The 25,712-nt window shown below is 42.1% G+C and overlaps 1 protein-coding gene across 1 annotated transcript; it reads right to left on the bottom strand.

Annotated features, from left to right (window-relative positions):
- Positions 1-1,196: 1,196 nt before the first annotated feature.
- Positions 1,197-22,154, bottom strand: LOC132711612 (vomeronasal type-2 receptor 26-like). Its single transcript, XM_060690989.2, has 7 exons — positions 22,109-22,154; positions 13,929-14,121; positions 12,951-13,128; positions 11,731-12,576; positions 10,173-10,400; positions 6,219-6,345; positions 1,197-2,092 (listed from the first exon to the last, which is right to left on the bottom strand). Exons 1-7 carry the CDS (start codon positions 22,152-22,154, stop codon positions 1,197-1,199), a joined length of 2,514 nt encoding a protein of 837 aa, XP_060546972.2.
- Between the last annotated feature and the right edge of the window lie 3,558 nt (positions 22,155-25,712).

Here is a 25,712-nt window from a genome sequence, read left to right as displayed (position 1 = left end):
CATAAAACGTTTGTGAAAGGACAGGAGTAGAGATGGGTTTCAGCAGGTTCTGACTAGTTCTGGAGAAACAGTAATGGAAATTTTGGGTAGTTCGGAGAACTGGTAGTAAAAATTCGGACTGACTCCACCCCCATCTATTCTCTGCCTCTCAAGTTCTAGCTGATCTGGAGGAAATGGGGATTTTGCAGTAACCTTCCCCTGGAGTGGGGTGGGAATGGAGATTTTACAGTATCCTTCCCTGCCATGCCCACCAAGCCACGCCCACCAAGCCAAACCCACAGAACCAGTAGTAAAAAAAAGTGAAACCCAGCACTGGACAGGAGGGTACGGGTGGATCTTACCTTACATGGTAAGAAGTTTCAAAGGGTAGGTGCTGCAGCAGAGAAGGCTCTTCTTATGGATCCCGATAAGCAGAGTTCTTTGAACAACGGGATCCAAAGTAGGCCCTCTCTGCTGGCAAGAGTAGGCAGTTCATCAGATAGCCTGGACCAATGCCGTTTAGGACTTTAATGGTCATAACTGACACCTTGAACTGCAGTCAGAAGCACATTGGTAGCCAGTGAAGTTTTTGGAATAGAGATGGGTTACCCTAGAGCAGTGGGTCTCAACCTTCCTAATGCCGCGACCCTTTAATACAGTTCGTCATGTTGTGGTGACCCCCAACCATAAAGTTATTCCATTGACCATTGAAAATATGTGTTTTCTGATGGTCTTAGGTGACCCCTGTGAAAGGGTTGTTCGACCCCCAAAGGGGTCCCGACCCACAGGTTGAGAACCACTGCCCTAGAGGCCCCAAAGATTACACTGCTGCTTCTGCACTATGCATCAACTAAAGCTTTTGAGCAGACCGCAAAGGTAGCTTCATATAGATACAGTAGTCCAGATGAGAGATAACCAGGGCTTGAGTAACAAAGCACAGGTGTCAGGTACAGATAATGCAGTCCTAAGGATGAAAAATTCTCAAATCCTGGAGCTCCCTGTACCGAAAGCCACTCAGTTTTGCCAGAGTTATATAGGAAACATGCTATAAGGATTGAATTCAAAATGTTGTATTTCGCAACTGCATATTTTTGGTTTAAAAGAACCAAAGAACTAGTTTTCAATCAGTTCTTCAAGATGGTCAGTAGGCCTTTAATGAGGCAAATGAGGATTCTGTCACAATTTAGAGAACTTATATTGGACCAAATAAATCAGTTTCATTTTTTTGTTAGCTGTTCCTTTCTGTTCAAATCAGGCCTCAGAATAATAATGTAACATTTGGGGGAAAAGATGCAACCCAGTAATCCAGCTGCAGAAGCCAAAATGGAAAAGATCTCCACAGCTACCATGTATTTTCCCTTGGTGCTCAGATAGGTGGGAACAAAGGATATCCAGACACTACAAAAGACCAACATGCTGAAGGTGATAAATTTGGCTTCATTAAAGCTGTCAGGTAATTTCCTAGCTAGGAAGGCAACTGAGAAGCTGACAGCAGTCAAGAATCCCAGAAAAGCAAGAACAGTATAAAACATAGTGGTTGAACCTTCTTTACATTCTAGGACAATTTCTTCAGTCATGGAGTGCATGTCAGAATCTGGGAATGGGGGTGAAATTGCCAACCACACTGCACAAATGGAGAATTGTGTCAAAGAGCATGAAAGAACTATAGCGTTGGCCAGCCTTTTCCCCACCCATTTCCTCATTTTGGATCCGGGCTTGGTGGCCATGAAAGCAAGGACCACTATGATTGTTTTCCCCAATATACAAGAAAGAGCTACAGAGAAGATGATGCCAAAAGAAGTTTGTCGCATGAGACATTTCACCTGATCTGGTTGCCCAATGAAGAGCAAAGTGCAGAGGAAGGAAAGGAGGAGAGCAATGAGAAGAATGTAGGTGAGGTTCCGGTTGTTGGCTTTGACAATGGGGGTGTCCCGATGCTTAATGAAGATTCCCAGGACCATAACTGAGATGAAAGAAAAGAAGGAAGCAATAGCTGTCAGGCTAATTCCCAGAGGCTCTTCATGAGACAAAAATGTGATGCATTTTGGAATGCAAAGTTTGTGAGCTTTGTTTGGGTACTGATCTTCTGAACATGGGAAACAGTCATCTGCATCTGAAAAAGATATTATTGCAGTCAAGTGTTTAATGTTATAGACAACAGCCCATTACCAAATTGGTCATCACTTCAGAGATATTTCTTTTCCTGACTGACCATTTGAAATCTTCCTTCTTTGCTTCCTCCTTTTCTCCCTTCCTCCCTTCCTCCTTTCCTTCCTTCCCTCCGCCCTGGTGAATTTGAGATGACCATGAAGCCCTGGTGAATTTGAGATTTTTCTACGCTAACCCCTTCTGCAAGATACATTCAGTTGGTCCAGCTCCAGTGATTAATGGGGCCAGTGGGGTTCCAAAGTGAGTTGGGGAGTTGTTTCATAGGATTTGCTGCATGGGCCTGCCAAATCCCTCACTGTTACTGGAATAGAGAGTTAGCAGAGAGCTTGGATAGAATTGAAGAGGGTCAGGCCCATGCAACTTTTTTCATCCCATTGAACCAGGCATTCTCGGTGCTTTATGGAAAATTTGAGAGGGTTGAAAAGAGTCAAGAGACATCTAGAGAGTTGCCGGAGTAAAACGAGGGATGAATCTGAACAATGACAAGCTAGAGTCACTATTAAATGTGTGTCATTTCTCAGAAAGTTATTACTGGATACAAACAGTTCATAACTTTTGTTCAGTCTCCCACCTGCCCTTTTTAGGGAAGGTGGTTGAGAAGATGATTGTGCTGCAGCTCCAGGAGATCCTTGATTAAATGAATTATCTGGACTGCTTTCAGTCAAGTTTCAGGCCTGGATATGGGAAGGAAATGGTATTGGTCATTCTTTTGGATGATGTCTGGAGAGAATGGGATAGGGATAGTACATCCATCCTGGCTCTTCTTGACCATGGTATCCTTTTGAGATGGTTTTGGGAACTGTGAGAAGAAAGAACAGTTCTGGTCTGGTTCACCTCCTTCTTCTTTGATCAGTTCCAAAGGGAAAAGGGGTCCAGCTTGAAACACCAACTAAGGGGTGCTATATGACTCAGTGCTTTCTCTGTATCTTTTTATTATCTACAAAAGCAGTTTTAAGAGTCAGCATATTGCCGCCAACAATCTGGGTCCTCATTTTACCGACCTCAGAAGAATTGAAGGCTGAGTCAACCTTGAGCCAGTGAGAGTTGAACTGCCAAATTGCTCGCAGTTGGCAGTCAGCAGAATAGCCTGCAATACTGCATTCTAACCACTGCACCATCATGGCTCTTATGTACTAGTTGTAGCCTTTTCAGCTCTACTCTCTATCACTCATATCTTGGTCATCTCCCATATGGATTATTGCAATGCAATCTATATGGGACTACTCTTGAAGAGGCTGTAGCTGATGTAGAATGCAGCATCACAAACAATATTGGGCACCCCTAGGGTTCCACATATAACATATAACACTTCTGCTATACAAACTTCGTTTTTTTCTCAATTGCTTCTGGGAATTCAATTCAAGCCCTTTCTCAGATTATTTGAAGAACTGCCATCCCCACTATATGATCCTATCCCACCTAATCGGGTAGGGAGGGAATATTGCAGATTCTGTCATTTAAGGAATTTTGGCTGGCAAGTTGCCTTTTCTGCTGCTTCTCCTACTCTGTGGAACACCTACTCTCAGATGTGAGGCCGGTCCTTGGTCTTCATCATCATGGAAGTTGGAGCCCTGGTAGCGCAGCAGACTAAAGCAGACTAAAGCGCTGTTATTAACATCAGCTGCCTGCAATTACTGCAAGTTCAAATCTCACCAAGCTCAAGGTTGACTCAGCCTTCCATCCTTTCTAAGGTAGGTAAAATGAGGACCCAGATTGTGGGGGCAATAAACTGACTTTGTATAAAATATACAAAAGTATGAAGGCTATTGCTTAACGCATTGTAAGCCGCCCTGAGTCTCTGGAGAAGGATGTGAGGTGGGTCCTTGGTCTTCATTATCATGGAAGTTGAAGACTGATATGCAACCCTTGGTGTCATGAGGGCATTCTTTTCACCTTAACATTTTAACTTTTAATGCTGCAACCCTTCTTTAAAATTTTGTTTTTCCACGGTCCCTTCAACATTTTAACTTTTAATGCTGCAACCCTTCTTTAAAATTTTGTTTTTCCAAGGTCCCTTCAAAATTTTGTTTTTCCAAGGTCCCTTATTCTGTTATACTAAGATATTTATTTATGTATATAATACATTAATATATATTCAAAAAATAATATAATAAAATAACCCCCATCACCCACCCCAGTGACAATATATCACACTAAACATTTAATGGGCTCCATCCCGCTCTGGGTTCCCCAGACCTGCTGGCAGAACCAGATCTTCAATGTCTTCCGGGAGAGTGTTAGAGTGGGGGCCATTCTAATCTCTGGGGGAATGATGTTCCAGAGAGAGAGGGAGCCACCATGGAGAAGGCCCTTCTTCTGAGTTCCACGAGGTGTATCTCCCTAGGGGATGGTACCCACAACATTACTTGCCTCCCTACTCTGATGGGTTGGGTAGATGTGACCGGTCCCTAAAATTACCCGGTTCCAAGCCATTAAGGGCTTTAAAGGTGACAACCAGCACCTTGAATTTCACCCGGAAGCAAATTGGCAATCAATGAAGCTCCCGCAGGAGAGATAATACATGTGCACACTGAGGTTGGCACAAAAACATGCGGGCCACTGCACTTAGCACCAACTGGACCTTCTAGATGCTCTTCAAGGGCAGCCCCATGTAGAGCACATTGCAATAGTCAAAACAGGAACTGACTAGGGCTTGAGTGTCAGTGAGTACAGATTGTTGGTCCAGGAAAGGCCATAACCGGTGCACAACCTGCAGTTGCGCAAAGGCCCTCCTGGCCACAACTGCCACCATCTCTTCGAGCAAGAGTTGCAAGTCCAAGAGAACCCTCAGATTATGCACAGGGTCTGTTTAGATTAGTGCCACCCCACCCAAGACCAAAGGTGGAAATTCTCCCTAGGCCAAAGATCCCCAAACCCAGAGCCACTCGGTCTTGCAAGGGTTTTGTTTCAACCCATTCCTTCCCATCCAGCCCCTAACAGCATCCAGGCACTCTCAGAGGCCTTTAGAGTGCTCCATGGCTTAGGACCTGGGTAATCTATGAGGCCGCCTTCTGCCACCTATAGCCTCTCACCGGCCAGTACGCTCCCATAGAGAGGGGCTCCTCAGGGTGCTGTCAGTCAAACAGTGTCGACTGGCGGCCCCCAGGGGGAGAGCCTTCTCTGGGGGGGCGCCTGCCATTTGGAACAAGCTCCCCCCAGAGATATGGAGGATCCCGGATTTACGCACTTTCCACCATGCCCTCAAGACCTTTTTATTTCAGCAGGCTGGCCTGTCCTAACTTCCTTTTAATTGTTATTTTAAATTTGTTTTAAAACAATGGGGGTGTTTTAATTTGTTTGGGCCAAATTATTTAATGTGTTTTTACATTGTTTTTTAAATTTTTTATTATGTGTGTTTTATCTTTTGGCTGTTCACCGCCCTGAGTCCTTCGGGAATAGGGCGGTATATAAATCCAAAATAAAGAAAAAGTAAAGAGGGAGGACACAGCATCAATTAACTCACCACGGGCTGAGTCATACAGCTGAGTATCATCAGCATATTGATGATACCTCAGTCCATGATGATGGATGATCTTATTCAGTAGCTTCATATAAATGTTGAACAGGAGTGGAGAGAATATATCTCTCCAGTGTAAGCTGTGCAGATTCACTTAATTCAGATGACGGTATAGAAATGTGATGAATACATAAAAACATAACCTAAATTTAAATTATTGTTTGTTTCCCAAAATACACTGTCAAGAAATTGCTTAACGAACTGAGATCTCTCTTTTACCATTTATTTTAAATCTTTCTGAACTGCAATTCCCAAAATTATAGTATGTTCATTCCCCTCAATCTTGAAATCTCTTTACTTTCATAGAAACCATAGATAAAAATATTTATTTTTATGGTCTCGTTTATCTTTCCCAAGTAAAAAAAGATGACATGATATTCGAATAGACTTCTAAGTAATCAACATCTCTCCAGAATTATGGACAAATGAATTAGGACAAATAAATTATGGACAAATTTGTACAGAGATGGTAAACTACTGTTTATAATTATAGAGTAATATAAGGCATTGCACAAAATACTTAGCAGTGGAATCTCTGCTTTAGATCTCTTACCTGTCTTGTTTGAAATTTTTCCTTCTGGACATTTAAGGCAATCATAGCAGCAAAAGGGCTTTCCTTCTATTTTTATTTTGCTCCAACCTGATGAGCATGGAGGATTGCACATAGAAAAGGGCTGTACCTATTAGACATTAAGAAAATTGAGAAATTATTACTTAATCTTTCAGGAATTCTTGCATCTGAAGAATTGGATTTGACTAGGATTTAAGGCAGTGGTACCTTGGAATTCAGCTGCTTTGAAACTCACTGAATTCATCATTTGTTTGGTACTCAATGCACAAGCTGTATACAAAGGTATCACTGTATTAACAAAATATTGTCCAACAGGCCAGAAACACACATTGGGAGAAGCAAGCAGCCTTAGTCATTTTACAAACAACTCTTAAGATATGAGAAATGCAACTCTATTGCAAAAATATGATGTTGAGTAAATATTAACCAATTAAATAAGTACACAGGCTGGATGCTGGGATGGCCATGTTGTACGAAGCATATATCCTTAAGTAACCATGTGACAGAAAGTGGTATAATTTAGGAAATGTAGCCATATTGGTTATTTTTTAAGACTCTTTTGTTATTCGTATAATCAATCTACTCTCTAATAAACAATTTGGTTTCAGAAAAAAATATCCTGTAATCTATAACTTCTATACTGCAAAAACCTATGGACTACAAATCTTGATCAGGGCAAAGTTATAGATGCAATTTACATAGGCTTCTGTAAAGCCTTTGATTCAGTGGTACATGACAAACTACTTCTAAAACTAAAATCCTACAGCATCTCCGGACCCCTCCATAATTGGATAACTGCGTTTCTGTTAAACAGACAACAAATGGTCAAAATAGGGAGCGCCCGATCAAATCCTGCACCTGTTAATAGCGGTGTCCCCCAAGGCAGAGTTCTAGGACCAACACTCTTCATACTATACATAAATGACCTTTGTGATCATATTATAAGAATCTGCATTCTCTTCACCATTGATGTTAAACTATTTAACACTACCAACAATGCTGCTACCCTTCAAAAAGACCCTGACTTTGTGTCAGAATGGTCAAAAAATTGGCAACTCCAAATCTTAACCAACAAATACTCTGTCTTATACTTTGGCAAAAAGAATCAGAACACTAAATACAAGCTAAGTTCACATGACCTTGTAGATGACCCTCACTCTGTCAAGGACCTTGGAGTACTCTTATCAAATGATCTAAGTGTCAAAGCCCACTGTAACAACATCACCAAAAAGGCATTAAGGGTTGTAAACCTAATCTTGCAAAGCTTCTACTCTGGTAATATTACACTACTAACCAGAGCATACAAAACATTTGCTAGACCAATTCCCGAATACAGCTCATCTGTCTGGAACCCGCACTACATATCGGACATTAATACAATTGAGTGTGTCCAGAAATATTTCACAAGAGGAGTCCTCCACTCCTCTGCTTGTAACAAAATACCCTATGACACCAGACTTGAAATTCTGGGTTTAGAAAATTTAGAACTACGCCGCCTTCGGTATGACCTAAGCATAGCTTATAAAATCAACTGCTACAATGTCCTACCTGTCAATAACTACTTCAGCTTCAACCACAAGAATACATGAGCATACAATAGATACAAACTTAAAGTAAACCGCTCCAGACTCGATTACAGAAAATATGACTTCAGTAACAGAGTTGTTAATGCCTGGAATGCACTACCAGACTTTTTTTTTACTTCTCTTACGCTACTTTTGCTTATATATTTTTTTCTAAAAAGTGATATGGTATCTGGGTTAGTCATCCAATCATCACATCTTAATGAAATATTTCTAATGTGTTTGGAATGTAGTTTTCTCTGAGGCCCATGGTAATTTCTTTTAGTGTCGAATCTGCATCTACTGACCAAGTCAAAGCAGAACCCTGAAAGATGTATCTAGTCTCCCCTTCTGGAAATGTCTTAACCTTTGAGGCACATTAAGTTGCAAACCATTCTATATTCAAATATGCTATGAAAATTCAACCATCATCAGTCACCATTTCAGAATCATTTATTTCTTCAGTTTTAACATAAATGAACCACTCAGTGAATACTGTATGTTCAAAGACAAAACACTTGTAGAAATATGTGTAAATAATGAATTACCATTTGAATATTCAGGGTCCAAAGAGCCTTTTCTGCCATGAGTCCCACCCTCTGGGACATTGTTCTCCTTGAGAGAAAATCCACCTGTACTCTTAATTTACACGTAAAGGGTATCAAAACCTCACTCTGCTGATAGGCCTGGAGCCCCAATGGGGGTGTTCCATGTTGGAGATGGTTAGTAGACTAGGGAGAAGATGCTGCCTCTGCCCCTTTGTATACTGATGATCTAATTTTAATTAATTTTTAATTTTTACTCGTTTGTATATTTGCTTTTATGATGTTGTCAGTCAGCCAGAGTAGTCTGACGATGAGATGAGTGGCATGTAAATTTAATTAATAAATAATTTTATCAACTCAAAAATAATAATAATGGAAGTTACTGCAGAATATTGTTGAATATGGTGGGCCAGATAATATTCTCTGTAGAAATATATCAGTGCAATTTTAAAGGCTGATACAGATCCCCATATTTTGTAGAAGCTATGACCGAGTAAGAGGTTAGATACCCATATTCTTTTCAGTATATGCTTTTTATATTGTAATAAAATGCCTATAGTTTTTAATATAATATTAAATATTGAAGAAAGTTTTTTTTAAAAAAAATGATATATTTTAATCTTTTCTGAAAATGTTTATATTTTTTATTTTTTCTTAAGACTCAGAAAAATCTGGAGGATGAGAAAAAAGGCTGCATTCTCTTGTTATAGAATGACGATTATCTTATGCACCCTAACAAATTCAGTTCAAGTGAGTTTTTATATTGGGTTTTTAATTTATTATTATTCAGCTTTTTTTCCCCTACAAAATTAAGCTAGAATGGTTTCATAAATCCAAAACAAAAACAAAACCCAGGATGGAAACACAACTTTGGTTAATTTATGCTTTACTGCTACCTTTGTAGAGAAATACAGGCCTTTCATCTATGTACTGCATTTTTTAAAAATGATGCAAACATGTTTAGTAATTCTAACTCTGGGGATAAATCATAACTTCCTCAATGGCTTTAGCGTCTCTTTTTCTGATATGGAGATTCAGTGAACACTAATTTGATGGAGTATTAGGGAGATGGTGGGGAAATGGAGAGTGTCTTCTACCCAGCAGTCCTTATAACTGCATTTACTGCATCATCATCTTTGTTTAACAAGCCCATCATCCCTTGTGAGATTGGAGGCTAGGCAACTGAATGGGGTGTTAGCAGAGTGTTTACTAGCCAGATGCCCTTCCTGATGCCAATGCGGAGAGTTGTTCAGCAGATATATTCTCATTGTGTCCAGAGAGAGAAATATCTGCCTCTACCTAGAATTGAACTCACAGCCTCCTGATTGTGAGGCGAGAGCTCCATCTCTAGGCCACCACACCACTCCTAACTGCATTTACTGCATGATGCTAATTAAATGAAGCTGACTTCATAATAGGAGTGTTTGATATCTGGGTAGGAAAACTGTTATAATACTTGTATCTGTTACACAGGGAATGTCTCAGGTTGCAATTTTTAGCAAGCTGAGTGTTACTAAAATTTGCCACTTTACATAGTGTTGCTATTTGAGGTCCTGATTCTAAAACTCCAACATTCCCAGAAATCATGTAACCTCTCAGACAACGTTTTTCCTTATATTTTTTAAATCCCCCATGATCGAAATCTCTCTTCTAATCAGTGCAAATGTTTTGTGTTGTTTTTTTATTTTAGGGTAATCATGTTCACAAGTCACTTTGAGAAAAGACTCATTGTATGCCTGTAATTCCTGAAAGAACTTTCTGAACATTGAAGCAGTAGGTAAAAATAAAGTAAATTATTCACCATGGTTTGATATTGGTGCCAAAACTACCTGGTTAAACATGGGGGGCCAGATGATCTCCTCTGCAAAAATAGTAAGAAGATTTTCAGGGAGAGTCACTGGAGCTATGTTTCCAATTTTGATTCGATGAAATGATTGGTTGGGGAAGGTGACCCAGTTGATAACATCAAATCCAGTAGGTAGCTCTCCTCTTTCGTCAAAGTGAACCATTTCTCCAGCACTGTTGTTAAATGAAACAGCTTTCAGATGCCAATGGAACTAAATGGAAATCATTAAAAGAAATTTATAACAATTGGAAGCAATGAACAAGTATGAATGAAGGATCGTTCATAAATTAGATGTTATCCTTTTAAGGCAGACCAATCAGCAAATATAATATGAGGAATATTTATTGTTATAGGGTATGATAACAGAAACTTGAATACCTGCAGGAATTTCCTTCTAAGACAGAATTAGTCTCTCTCTTCTTTCCTGGGACTAAATAGGCATTTACTTTCTCTTAACAGTCCATATAATGACTTTTACATCCTTTCTAAAAAGCATTTAGGTATTTAGAATTCCTTTAGTATTCCCATGCATGGTGGAAGCAATATTATCATCTATGTCGGTTGCACTGATAATGTTCAGCCTTAATGGCACCCTGGTTACTTGCTGTTGCTCACAAGCCAAAATATTTTGAGCATTTGATCTATGAGGAGTCAACAAAAAAATTGTTGTGGTCTGTATATTGATCACTCTTCAATGCCATCCTTTCTTTTTTTATTACTGTATGTATCTCATACTCTTCTCTTCACTGTGGAATCAAAATGCAGGACCCCAAGCAAATAATCAAGACTCACTGCAGCTCAATGCCCTTCCTTCATTCCTTCCCTCCCTCCCTCCCTCCTTCCTTCCTTCCTTCCTTCCTTCCTTCCTTCCTTCCTTCCTTCCTTCCTTCCTTCCTTCCTTCCTCCCTCTCATAATCTTCTCCTCACTCAGAACTCAGAACCCAAGCAAGTAAGCAAAGATAATTACAGTATTTATTCTTAACATAGGACACTAAAAAAATTGCACCCAGAAACTAGTGGAGGGAACTTCTGCAGAGAGCTTATATTTCAAAAACGAAGGCAAAATGATGTATGCCTACATATTCATAAGTAATTACATAATAGATCTCGAGGTACTTCAAGCTCTCCTTTAATTTAAAGAGTACAATGGTCTTACTTAGAAGAAGCTTTGGCTTCATAAGATTCAGAGGATCCTAATGGCATATTTTGATAGAACTATCACAAACCACTGTGGGATACAAGGACACATTCCTTATATCCTATTAAACAGTCCCATTCATTTGGAAACTGATTTACCCCACACTCCTTCTAAAACTCCTCTTGAATTAACATATGGCATTGCCTCCTTCTCACTCTGCATTGTTGCACCCCATGTTTAGTGTTATCTGGAATTATTATTTGAAGTTCTGACATATCACTTTTGAGTTAGTTCAGCTTCAGAATATTCTTATTAGCTATACAACTCCAAAATACTAGCTGAACATTTATATGACTGGCCCTTATATAAATATATAATATATTTTCATTCATGTTGTTTTTACCTGCCACGACTGTTGATTGAGTTCCCAACCATTTCCTCTTTTTCTGCTCTTAGATGAAAGCATGGCTTGCAGAGCATGGGCCACTGCATAGACAGCATTGTAAATGCTATAACTTTGCCCAGTAATACTAGATTCAATCACAGATTCAGGAAGGGTCTCCAGTGACTCCTCACCAGTGCATTGATTGTCACTGTCCTCATCTAACCCAGCATTTGGGAAAGAACATTCAAATGCATTTTCCCAAAACACTCTTGTCAAACTGTCCTCTTCTTCTGAAGAAGGCTTTCTCGTCTGAATAAATTTCTTTAACCCTAATATTTCCTTTGAGGAAACTGCCAACGATAGTGCACCATGGATGAAATCCAGTCCCCTGTATCTTTGAAAGCGAACTGATGTGAATTCCATCTGTGCTGGCATGACCCAAACTTTATCTTTTCTCTTCATTGGCATTTCTTCATATTCTGAACCAAATGGCACAATTCTAAGAAAAATCATGTTGTCAGTTTCACCATATGTAATTACAACATTGGCAGTACTTCTCATAATAGTCTTATACAGCAAAACACAAGCGTTAAGTTGAATTTCAATATCATTGGTAGCAGATTCCTTTGGCATTTCTTGCATAAAATCAAAACAGATGCCTTTCTTAGAAAATATATCAAGCCTATTCTGCATCAACCTCTTTCCCTTTAGAGCATTTTGGAAAATGAGTCCAATCCATTTCCACTGGAAGTGAAGCAACAATTGGACCAGCCCCATAATTTGAAGGTCCTCATTTGGAAATAATTGACGGAAGAAAGGAGCTTGTATGTTGTCATCTATCTCTGCAATTGAACCATATATGAGCTAAGAAAAAAGAAGAAATGAGTGTATATACTTCCAAAACACTTATGTCTATTTTAAGGATCTTATTTAAATATCAATGTTCTCCAGGCATGGGCAGAGTTGACTACCATTTGCATATTCCAATATAATTTCTATGACAATTGTTTAGTTCTAGCATTTTGAATCATTCCTCTCTGTTCCACCCTGGATGAAATAGATTTTGATGTTTAGCTTGATTGTGATTTTAACTATATGAGGCGATGTTATCTCTTTGGTTTGAATGTTTCTGACACTAATAGATTCATAAATATAAAATTTGGAATAGAAATTAAACTAAATCAAGCAAGAAATACTGTATTTAGATATGACTCCTTTCTTTATGGGATGGCTCTTACCTGTGGGATCTTATATAAACTCAGAATATTTGACATGAACTGACCAATGTAAGCATTTTGTCCTGCAATCACAGTTATTACATTGTCCTTGAAGTCACATTTGTAATTTGGGATGAACCTTTCCTTCGTAGAGAGAAGCTCCATGGAAGCCAGATAGATCCATCTTCCCATGAAATAGCTATTAGAGATATGGATACCAAGGGTGATGTTTGGCAAGATCCTGGAATTCTCATTGATTTCTTTGATTGCAAATTCCAAAGCCAAGATGTGCTGGTAGTTTTGCATATAATATCTGAAATGAATTTTACAACATCTGTTGCCAAATCTGGAATTGGCTGCATTCTAACTGTATCACACAAGTTTATATTGTGCAGGCCGCAAACACTAATACAAGTGGATGCACTAGCATCAAACAAACCATTTGTTTAAAATATTCAGGAAAGAGGTCAAAGCAATATAACAATCCATTTGCATTCAGGCAGCCCAATTGCAAAATGCAATAAACATCAATAATTAGTGGGGGGTTTTTTCTTAATTTGGAGGTATATATTTAATTTTACTTCCTACCCTAATTTTCTACTTTACTTATTCAATACAATGGAAATATCTGAGGAATATTGGATAGAATATTTGCATGTAGGACTAACTGCAATCATGCACACCTTAACATATCGCTGGTATGAAGCAATGCTCTGCAGGCATTTATTTCATTTGAACATCATCGAGTTATAGCCAGATGAATAAAGTGTATTAAAATTAAACTGATACCTGCTAGAATGGTATCAAAGCCATAGAAATAAGAACACGTTGAAAAATAACAATGTGCCTGTGTTATAAGTGATGGAAATTGAAACCATATTATTGAGTAATAATAGTGCAGGATAGGCAATTTAACATTCATCCTCCATCCTAATTCAATCATGTCAAGGCTTTAACTATTTTCTGTATTTGCATTACTGAAAAAAAGGAATTCCATACATTAAATCACCAACCAGTTCATCTGATGGACTTCTTCTGAATGTTACTTCATCAGATATCATGTAAATTTGAGACAAAATGCCCGCAATGACCAAATCTTCTGAATGATATCGCTTGTGCTTAATAAAAGGCTGATTTCCTACAGAACATTTAGCAAGGGTTGTATCAGCTTCTACAAAGAAGGATAATATTGCTACAGATACAAAGAATAATATCATTTTGCAGACCAATTTATCTCTCAGCCATGTGTTCACTCCATGAGTATTAGGCATTTGAAATAGGACAGCCTGAGATACAGTGTTCCATGAGGCTGCTTTAAAGTAGAGGTTTACTTTTTAAAAAATCAGAATGACAGGACTTTGTCCTCTAGCTGTAGCTTTGGAGAAAAAAGAATATTGCATCTTTATTGTTGTGGAAATACATTACTTTTAGTATTTTCTCTAACTCCTTAGAGATTGAAAATAAGAATGAATTATCATGATTGTAGAGAACTAGACATGCTCAGGTGAACAAACCAACTGGCGTACACAGAGTATTGTAACCTGCAATTAATGACAAAATAATTGTGAGGGGGGACAGAGAGAACTCAATGAGAAATGTAAATAGTTTTGTTCTCCAAGATCTGCAGTTGGCTTCCAACTGAGAAAACAGCTGAATTCAAATGGAAATTTCACTCATCAATTAAACAATAAAGTAAATCAAATCAAATTGCATTAAATGAAACTTGGATCTCACTGTTAATAAGCATCTTTCTCTTCAGATATTCCTTCCTTCCTTCCTTCCTTCCTTCCTTCCTTCCTTCCTTCCTTCCTTCCTTCCTTCCTTCCTTCCTTCCTTCCTAACTTCAGTAAAAGAGAATATATGTAGCTAAAAGTTGAACTGTCTGGACCTTAGTGCTCTCTGAGCTTGATTGTTTTCTTTCAGATTTTTTATTGGAATAGTAGATAACATCATCTGTACTCCAAAGGAGTAAGGTTTGCTCTCATTGTACATAGTGGCTTGCCCTGTCAGTGAGACCTTTGTGGCTCCTTGATTAGGCTGTTGTTTACTGTTAGCTTGTTTGACTGCATTACTAGTTTCTTGATTGGACTTGATTACTTGGTTATTGGTCTAGCATTAATCGTTCTGTTGATTGCTGGTGAGGAGGTATATTGAACTTTTTGTTTTCTTTTTGGTTTTTGATTGTCTCTTTTGAATGATATATAGTTGTTATTGTTGTTACCTCTATATGCATTTTTGGACTTGCTTGGTCTCTGATTCTCAGTTGAAACTAGGCATTTCCATCATGTCTTCTGATGATGTTTACTGGTTGGTGTTCATGGATCTGCTCTACTAACTTTCTGATTTTTGTCCTACACAGGGCCTGTTACAGTCCTTACACTATATGTTGTATACACTATATGGTGTATTTCTACTCTGGGACAGCTGTGTCTTTTGATTTACTTCGGATAAATCCATGTGGTTTGCACTTTCCTATATATTATTTACTATAGTAAGTAATTGTAAATTGTATTAGTTATTTGTTTTATGAAATTTACATTGATAAGCAGCTAATATTATGGAAATGTCAAGACTGCTGAAAGTTTTCAATCCCTAATCCTAGAAATACTTTCAGATATATCCTTTTTTATTTTCTCAATTCTGTTTTAGAGGTTTACCTACTGCCAACAGATTTATCATCATTTCTACGAGTTACATCTTTTTTAGACATGCTCAAACCAACGTGATACACAGGGTATCACAGGGTATCACAAGGGTTACAGGGTATTGTAACTTGGAATTAAGGACAAAATAATAGTGACGGGGGACAGAAAGAACTAAATGAGAAATGTAAAAAGTTTTGTTCTCACACTATTGACTCTGGAGGGCCATGATTTACAACTGGGTTGGCAAGCCTTGTGGTATGAGAAAAGCAAGACCCATGGTTACTTTCAAAGACATTACATAAGGAATGCAATATTGTTAGTATGGGAGAAAATTGGAGAACATTATTTGAGGATACCAGTTTGGCTTTCAACAGTGGAAGCACTGATCCACCGAAATGTCATTAACAGGGGGAATATTGTTAGATATAAAGATATTATGAATGAAAAGGGGGAACTTAAATTTAAACAAGAGCTGAGTGATCAAGGGATCAACGTGGCATGGTATTCACAAGTGCAGATACATTCTAGATATGAGAAAGATGCTAAATATGGTGTCAGCGTTCCAAATTGTGATCTCTTTCAGCGCTGACATAAAAGACACAGAAAGACTTGCTTAATGCTGGGATGAACTTTCATCTAGTTCCTGGTTCTTCAGCAGATAGCGTTACTTAGGCAACAGAGGGAGGGGGGAATTCCTGTGAAAAGAAAGTGCATGGGACGAAGAGATGGATCTGCATGGTGGCCAATGAGACATTGGGGTTGAAGAACGGAAAGGGAGGTGTTTGGAAGGAGGTGCCAATCTTGGCTGCATCAGAGTTCAGGCATGTCGTTTTTTCTATTCTTAAATAAATCAGAAGATTCATTAGAGACTTTGCATTTGAGAATGAAGTTTATTTAAGATAGCAACGAAACCTGACATATGGTTTCTTTAAAGAATTAACAGAATTAGAGAAGATGTTATCAGGGACAGAAGAAAGTTTAATAAAAAAGCTGTATAATTACTTATTGGTCATTAAACTGGAAGATGAACAAGTGAAGGAGACAATTATTATTATTTATTTTTATTTATTCAATTTATATACTGCCCTTCTCCTATTGGACTCAGGGCGGTGCACAGCCAAGGATAAAATCATACCAATACAAAATTTAAAACCAATTAGAAGAATTATACAGCTTTGGCCCACAATTTAAAACAATCCAATTAAAACCCAATTTACACTTAAAAAGCTAAAAAGCTAAAAAGAGCTAAAAAGGGGGGGGGGAGGTTCACACCAGCCCTGCTTGATGGAAAAGAAAAGTTTTTAGGGCACGGCGAAAGGCCCGGAGATCTGGTATCCTTCGTATCTCTGGGGGCAAATCGTTCCAGAGGGCAGGTGCTGCCACAGAGAAGGCCCTCCCCCTGGGGATCGCCAGCCGACATTGCCTGGCTGACGGAACCCTGAGGAGTCCCTCTCTGTGGGAGCGTACTGGTCAGTGGGAGGCAATCGGCGGCAGAAGGCGGTCTCGCAAATACCCAGGTCCGATGCCATGGAGTGCTTTAAAGGTGGTGACCAACGCCTTGAAGCGCACCCAGAAGACCACTGGAAGCCAATGCAGCTCGCGCAGGAGAGGCATGATATGGGAGTGCCCTCTTGCTCCCATAATCCCCCACGCAGCCGCATTCTGCACCAGTTGGAGCCTCCGGGTGCTCCTCAAGGGGAGCCCCATGTAGAGAGCATTGCAATAGTCCAGGCGGGAAGTGACGAGCGCCTGAGTGACTGTGCGTAAGGAGTCCCTATCCAGAAAGGGCCGTAACTGGCGAATCAGGCAGACCTGATGAAAAGCCCTCCTGGCCACGGCCGTCATATGCTCTTCCAAAGACAGCCGTGTATCCAGGAGGACGCCCAAGTTGTGAGCCCTCTCCGTGTGGGCCAATGATTCGCCCCCAATAGCCAGCGTTGGCACCAGCTGGCTATATCGGGATGCCAGAAGCCATAGCCACTCGGTCTTGGAAGGGTTGAGTCGAAGCCTGTTATTCCCCATCCAGATCCGCACGGCCTCCAGGCACCGGGACATCACTTCAAGGGCATCGTTGGGATGGCCTAGGGTGGAGATGTACAGCTGCGTATCATCAATGTACTGATGGAACTCCACCCCAAAGCCACGGATGATCTCACCCAGCGGCTTCACATAAATGTTGAACAGAAGGGGTGAGAGGACTGACCCTTGCGGCACCCCACAAACGAGGCACCTCGGGGTCGATCTCTGCCTCCCTGCCAACACCGACTGCGACCGGTCAGAGAGATAGGAGGAGAACCACCACAAAATGGTGCCCTCCACTCCCAACCCCTCCAACCGGTGCAGCAAGATACCATGGTCAATCGTATCAAAAGCTGCTGAGAGATCTAACTGGACCAGGATAGAGGAGCAACCCCATCCCAAGCCCTCCAGAGATCATCCACAAACACAATCAATGCCGTTTCCGTGCTGTACCCAGGCCGGAAACCAGACTGGAGCAGATCCAGATAGACAGCTTCATCCAGGTACCCAGGAAGCTGTCGCGCCACCGCACTCTCAACAACCTTCGCCAGAAAGCGAAGGTTGGAGACCGGACGGTAGTTAGTCAAAACAGCCAGGTCCAGAGCAGGCTTCTTGAGGAGGGGCCTCACCACCGCCTCTTTCAAGGTGGACGGCAAGACACCCTCCCTCATCGAAGCATTGATAATCCCCTGGAGCCAGCCTCGCGTAACGTCCCGGGAGGCCAGCACCAACCAGGAGGACACAGGTCCAGTAAACATGTGGTCACGTTCAGCCACCCCAGTATCCTGTCCATGTCCTCGGGAGCAACAGGATCGAACTCATCCCAAGTGACATTCTCAAGACCGGCACCCATCATCCCGCCTACCTACCCAGTCAGAGACCAGGCCTTCCTGAATCTGTGTGATATTTATTTATTTATTTATTTATTTATTTATTTATTTATTTATTTATTTATTTTAAATTTATATACCGCCCTTCTCCCTGAAAACTCAGGGCGGTGTACAGCCAGAATTAAAAAACATAAAATACAAATATTAAAAAACAATTAAAATATATATAAATTTGGCCCAAAATTAAAAATACAAAACAATTAAAACATTTAAAATTTCTTCTTAAGCCAGCCCGGTTTGCTGGAAAAAGTGGGTTTTAAGGGCACGGCGGAAGGCACTAAGGTCTTGGATTCTCCTTATCTCTGAGGGCAACTGATTCCAGAGGGTAGGTGCCCCCACAGAGAAGGCCCTCCCCCTGGGGGTCACCAGCCTACATTGATTGGCTGATGGCACCCTGAGGAGGCCCTCTCTGTGGGAGCGCATGGGACGATGGGAGGTCGTCGGTAGCAGCAGGCGGTCTCGAAGATAGCTAGGCCCGATGCCATGGAGCGCTTTAAAGGTGATAACCAGCACCTTGAAGCGCACCCGGAAGACCACTGGGAGCCAGTGCAGCTCGCGCAGGAGCGGTGTTACATGGGACGCCATGCTGCTCCCGTCATTACCCGTGCTGCTGCATTCTGGACCAGTTGGAGCCTCCGGGTGCTCTTCAAGGGGAGCCCCATGTAGATAGCGTTGCAGTAGTCAAGGCGAGAGGTGACGAGGGCATGAGTGACTGTGCACAGGGAATCCCGATCAAGAAAGGGCCGCAACTGGCGAATCGGCCTAACCTGACAAAAGGTCCCCCTGGTTACAGCTGTCAGATGTTCCTCCAAGGACAGCTGCATATCCAGGAGGACTCCCAGATTGTGAGCCCTTTCTGTGGAGGCCAAAGACTTGCCCCCAATAGTCAGTGATGGAGTCAACTGACTATATCGGGATGCCGGGAGCCACAGCCACTCAGTCTTGGAAGGGTTGAGCTTGAGCCTGTTCCTCCCCATCCAGATCCGCACAGCCTCCAGGCACTGAGACATCACTTCAAGGGCATCATTGGGGTGGCCTGGGGTGGAGATGTACAGCTGGGTATCATCAGCATACTGGTGGTATCTCATCCCGAAGCCACGGATGATCTCGCCCAGTGGCTTTACATAAATGTTGAACAGAAGGGGCGAGAGGACCGATCCCTGCGGCACTCCACAGACGAGAGGCCTCGAGGTCGACCTCTGCCCCCCTGCCAACACAAACTGCGACTGGTCGGAGAGAAAGGAGGAGAACCACCGCAACACAGTGCCTCCCACCCCCAACTCTTCCAGCCGGTGCAGCATGATACCATGATCGATGGTATCAAAAGCCACTGAGAGATCAAACAGGACCAGAACAGAGGAGCAACCCCTGTCCCGAGCCCTCCAGAGATCATCAACCAACACGACCAATGCCGTTTCCGTGCTGTGCCCAGACCTGAAACCTGACTGGAACGGATCTAGATAAGATGTTTCCTCCAGGAATTGTGGGAACTGTCACGTGACCACACTCTCCACAACCTTCGCCATGAAGCGAAGGTTGGAGACAGGACGGTAGTTGGCCAATATTGCCAGATCCAGGGACGGCTTCTTGAGGAGAGGCCTCACCATCGCCTCCTTCAAGGCAGCGGGGAAGTGGCCCTCACTCAGCGAAGCGTTGATAACACCCTGGAGCCAGCCTCGTGTAACCTCCTGGGGAGCCAGTACTAACCAGGAGGGACACGGGTCCAGTAAACATGTGGCCGCACTAAGTCTCCCCAAAATCCTGTCCACATCATCGGGAGTCACAGCGTCAAACTCCTCCCAGATAACATTCTCAAGACTATTCCTCGTCACTCTGCCCTGATCTACCCAGTCAGAGTCCAAATCCCCCCGGATCTGAGCGATTTTGTCATACAGGTATTGTCCAAAATCCTCCGCCCTGCCTTCCAAGGGATCCTCCCGCACTCCCGGATGGAGCAGGGAGCGGGTCACCCTAAACAGGGCGGCCGGACGATTCCCTGATGACGCAATAGAGGCGGAAAAGTAAATCATGCAGATACTGAACAAAATCCTCAGCATGACCCTGCAAGGGATCCTCCCACGCTCCCAGGTGGAGGAGGGAGTGGGTCACCCTAAACAGGGCGGCCGGGTGGTTATCTGCTGATGCGATAAGAATGGCAAAATAATCACATTTTGCCACTTTTATCGCCACTAGGTAGGTCTTAATATAAGATCTTACCAGTGTTTGGTCGGATTCAGGGCAACTAGATCTCCAACTGCTCTCTAGGCGTCTTTTCTGGCGCTTCATCCCCCTCACTCCTCTGAGAACCAAGGGACCAGGTAGACTCGGTGACAGGTCAGAGGCCGCAAAGGCACGACTCAGTCCAAAGCATCAGCAGTCGCCCTATCCCAGGCGGCCACCAGCTCCTCAGCCGAGCCATGAGTCAGCGCCTCAGGAAGTGGCCCAAGCTCCATCTGGAACCTATCAGGGTCCATCAGGCACCTGGGGTGGAAACTTCTGGTCTGTTCTGCCTCCCTGCAGCGGGGTGTAGCGGTTAGAAAGTTAAGCCTAAGAAGGGAATGATCCGACCATGACAAGGGCTCAATCACTATCTCCCCTATCTCAAGATCATTCATCCACTGACCAGAGGCAAAAATCAAGTCCAGAGTGTGTCCTCCCATGTGCATGGGTCCATGAATTAGTTGGGTCAGGTCCATGGCTGTCATGGAAGCCATGAACTCCCGGGCCACCTCAGACATCACACCGACGGATGGCAGATTAAAATCCCCCATGATCATAAACCTGGGGGTCTCCACCGCCACCTCGGCAATCACATTGAGTAGCTTGGGCAGGGCAGTCGATAGGTGGCAGGGAGCCAGGTACGTAATCAGCAAGCCCATCTGTCCCCCATGTCCCCACTTCACAATGAGGGACTCACATCAAGCTATCTGAGGTACAGTGGCTTCCCTAGGAATGAGACCTTCCTTTACAAGAACTGCCAGCCCCCTGCCCCTCCCTAGGACCTCGGTTGATGGAATGCATAGAAACCCAGAGGGCATATCTCAATGAGGGGGACCCCCCCTCCTGGCCCAACCAGGTCTCCATAATACCTACCAGGTCCGCACCCCCCTCCTGAACCAGATCACAAATGAGGGGGGCTTTATTTACCACAGACCTGGCATTGCACAACATCAACCAAAGGCCCAGGGCCTGAGGATCTGAACAACCCGGGGTATGAGACGAGCATTGAGGGCCGGAGCACGCAAACACTCGCAGATAGCGAGTGCGTCCTCCCCTAACATGATATGGCCCCTGCTCCCACCATATCTGCCCCTCCCACCCACGATGTCGATGGCAACGCCCTCCCCAATATAGGAACTAGCCCCCCCAGCCCCCCTGACCCATGTGGGTTACCCCCCAAACCCACCCTAATTGCCCGCCCGGGTCCCCTTAAAATTTTTGCTAAAAATTTTGTTAAAAAACCTCTCAATCTATGTCCCTTAAAACCCTTAAAACCCTTAAAATCCTTGTGCCACCTCTTGGTGTTCCAAGACCCGTCCTTAAGGTAAGTTTTTGCAAGGCCCACTGGCCACACCCAAGAATGAGGGGAATTTCTCAAGGCGACCAAGTCTGCGGTTGTTCGTACATAAGTTCGTACAGTCATATTCAAACATAGAGATGGGAATGTCCATGGTAGCGGGGGCTATCAAGATCACAGGTCAGTAGTTCAAGGTCTAAAATCCAAAATCCATCCTAGCAATAGGCAATAAAGTCTGCATTTCCAAACGCCCTCTCACGGCAATAGGAAAAAAACAGATGATTGTAATACTCACTGCCCTCTCACCGCAGCGAGGTTCCTAGGCCAGGTGGACAATCATCTGGGTGGGATCCACAGGTCGTTGATGCTCTCCCACCACAACATGACTTGGTCACGCAATAGGTCCACAGCCGCCGTCTCACTGCGGTGGGCAACCACACCCAGAGAGCCGACCATTATAGGGCTGGAAAAGAAGGGGACAAGGGCTCTAGATGCCATCACCAGTCCAAGTCATTGCAGCAGAAGCAGTCCGGGGTTCAAAGCAGTAGAATGGAACTCCAGGCGAGGCCTTCAACCGCCTGCAACCCCCTGCTCGGCCCAACTCACTTGGGCGGTGCAGAGAGGCCTCCAAGACACCTTCCCTCCACAGGGGAGCTAGTGATTCCGGATTCGTGCCTCAAAAACGCTGTGGTCCCATGGTGAGGGGGGGAAGGGGGGAGAAGAAACCCCGCCCAGCTGCAGGCAGGTGGAGCCTGATCTCGGTATGCAGCCTTCCTCTCTCCCTCGGCTCGGCCTCTCCTCCACCAAGCCACATCTGGGATGGGGTGCTCCGCTGCCGACCAGCCCTCCATGCCGCCGACAAGCCCTCCATGCACACCGCCAACAACTCCTTCACCTTTGGTGGGTGCCAGCTGATTCCAGGGAGGCTGTCGGCGAACGGTCTTCCTGCCATCGCTAGACTCCGATGGAATCGGAGTCCATGGGGGGGCTCTACCCCACCGTGCCCCACTGCCACCACGCCACAGTGCCGCCCAGCTGACTCGGGTGAAGACCACGGCGAAGAAACCGCCGTCTGGGTTGCCTCATGGGGAGGCAGCTCCGGCTCGCCTGGAATCCCTTGAGGACCTAGGTAGGTAAAAAAGTGGACCTGCCGAGCCCCAAATGTTCCCAAATGTTCCCCTTACCAGTCCATAATGGGGGACATAGTCAAGTCTCCCCTAAAGCCTCCACATCTCACCAAGAAGCCCCATCCCTAGCAGAGCTCAGAAAACCACGGCGGCCATTTTAGGCACAGGATTCCTGTGCCTAAATATATATGTATAAATGTATAAATACATTTGCCCATTGTGAAAAACAGGAAAACCCCATTACCGTTTTAAGGAGGAAACAGAGACTAAAATAATAGGACAGAGTTTATTCACTTTGCAAAGGGCCTTTCTCTCTGGAGGAGAGAAAAGATGAAAAGAAAACAAATTACACGGGTTATATAGTCTTCAGAATACATCAGAATACACGTCAATAAAGTCCCTTGGGAATCAGTTTCAGATCTTATATAACATATGTAGTACATGATCCACCCTGGAAATTCCCCAATTTCCCAACAGAAATACCCCTCAAAAACATCAATTGCGTACTTCCCTTTTCCTAGAACAGACAAACCTCAAAACAATCTCGTTTCAGTACTTTTCCCAGAACACCAGTTTCCGTCAAAACAATTGCATGATACATATTTCCTTCAAGGTAATCATTTCAGAAAATCCTTATTATGTTCTTTTTGTCTAGTTATATAATCAGGTTATACAAGGTAAAATAAGGCACTTAAAATGGCATAACTCAGGTTATGTTTTTACAGGAATAATTCTTATATCTCTCACATCCATGCAATGATAGCATGGGCAAAAAAAATTGGTTACACAATAAAATTAGATAAATGGCAGAAGTTATGGGACAGGAACTTTAAACTAAAAATGTCAAGTGCATATAAAGAAAATCTGTATAAGATGTTTATAGATGGCATCTTCAACCGGCAAGGTTGGCAAAGATTAAGCTGACTTTAAACACAAGTCAGCTAAATGTTGGAAATGTCACCAGATATCTGGGTGATATTTTCATATGTGGTGGACATGTGTAGAAGCAAAAAAAAATATTGGATAAAAATAAAAAAAATTGTTGGGAATTTTATCTGAAACTTATTGTAAAGGGAATGCATATTTAATTAAACATGTATTAACTGCAGATAGAATTGTATTTGCACAAAACTGGAAAAGCAGAGAGATCCCTACTGATGAGAATGTGAGTAGGGAAATATTAAATGTGCAGAAATGAATAGATTAATGCTTGCTTTAAAGGAGAATGAACAAACTGAATATTATAACATTGGGAGTTATTTTATGAGTGGTTGGAAAACAAAAAATAGAAGTTAGATATAAATGGAGATCAGTGAAATATTGAAAACATGTTAAGATAGAGAAGCAAACAATACGGTGATTCTTACTAATATGACAATTAAAATTATTATATTTATTATTATTATTATTATTATTATTATTATTATTATTATTATTATATTCTTATTAGAAGATATGTAAAGAGGGAGAAATGAATAGATGTATTATGCTCATTATTTTTATTGTAAGATTAGAGAATCAATATAAATGTAATGAATACCATTGTAAATTTTGATTGTTATTGCACATGATATATTTATACCCAGATGACACACTGTTTAATGGAAGATGGAATGTTTAATAGAAGAATAGAATAGAATATAATTTTTATTAGCCAAGTGTGATTGGACACACAAGGAATTTGTCTTGGTGCATACGCTCCCAGCTTAGTTAAAAGAAAAGATACAATAGGAACGATGACATGATTAATAGTAGTGCAGACTTAGTAAATAGTTTGACAGTGTTGAGGGAATTATTTGTTTAGCAGAGTGATGGCATTTGGGAAAAAACTGCTTTTGTGTTTAGTTGTTCTGGTGTGCAGCACAGTTAAGTCAAGAAATTTTAAAAAAAATTAAAGTAAAAAGTTTTGTTCTCCAGTATCTGCAGTTGGCTTCTAACTGAGAAAACAGCTGAATTGAAATGGAAATTTCAGTCATTTTTAATTAAATTCCTCCTCCTCCTCCTCCTCCCTTTCCTTGTCAACTATTAAAAAAGGTTGTGTGAATCTGAAAACAGTAACTGCGAGAATGACTTTAGAGTCCTAATGGATGATCACTTAAATATGAGCTAGCAGTGTGTGGCAGCCAAAGAAATGGCTCGTTGTTTAAAAAGCTAAATGTTTGTTGTATAAAGAAGCATAAAATTGGTTGCAGGACTTGGGTTTGGCTAATCTAGAGAAAAGGATTAGGGGGGACATGGTAGTTTTCTGTGACAGCCTTCAATATCTCTTACTGCAGGTGTAATTCTCTATTTCTCACAAAAAGCCACCTAAACTTACTTGCTTACTTATTTACTTACTTATTTATTACATTTTTTGCCATCTATATTCTGTGGGCCAACTATAGGCAGCTTACAATCATGAAACAGAAGGAAAATGAAAAGAATGTAAATAGAACAGAAGTAAAATAATAAAACAATAAAATAAACAATAGCAAAAGAACACAGGGTAATAATACATCAATACGAAAACCAAAAAGATGGATGGGTGGAGAGCAGAGACCAGCAGTGGGAAGGTGGAGTCTGCCATCAATCTACCTCCTGTGTGA

Source organism: Pantherophis guttatus, chromosome 4, assembly GCF_059756535.1.
Source record: "Pantherophis guttatus breed Tessera chromosome 4, ASM5975653v1, whole genome shotgun sequence".
NCBI lineage: Eukaryota > Metazoa > Chordata > Lepidosauria > Squamata > Colubridae > Pantherophis > Pantherophis guttatus.
Note: the sequence above shows the minus strand (reverse complement) of the source record. Positions and strands in the feature narration are given on the sequence as shown.

Coding starts and splice junctions, on each gene's coding strand:
- LOC132711612 (XM_060690989.2), bottom strand. CDS start 22,154: ATGGACATTCCCATCTCTATGTTTGAATATGACTGTACGAACTTAT. Junction 13,129..13,928: donor GAACTGGTTGGTGATTTAAT/GTATGGAATTCC, acceptor TATCTCTAATAG/CTATTTCATGGGAAGATGGA. Junction 2,093..6,218: donor AAAAATTTCAAACAAGACAG/GTAAGAGATCTA, acceptor TATCTTTTTCAG/ATGCAGATGACTGTTTCCCA.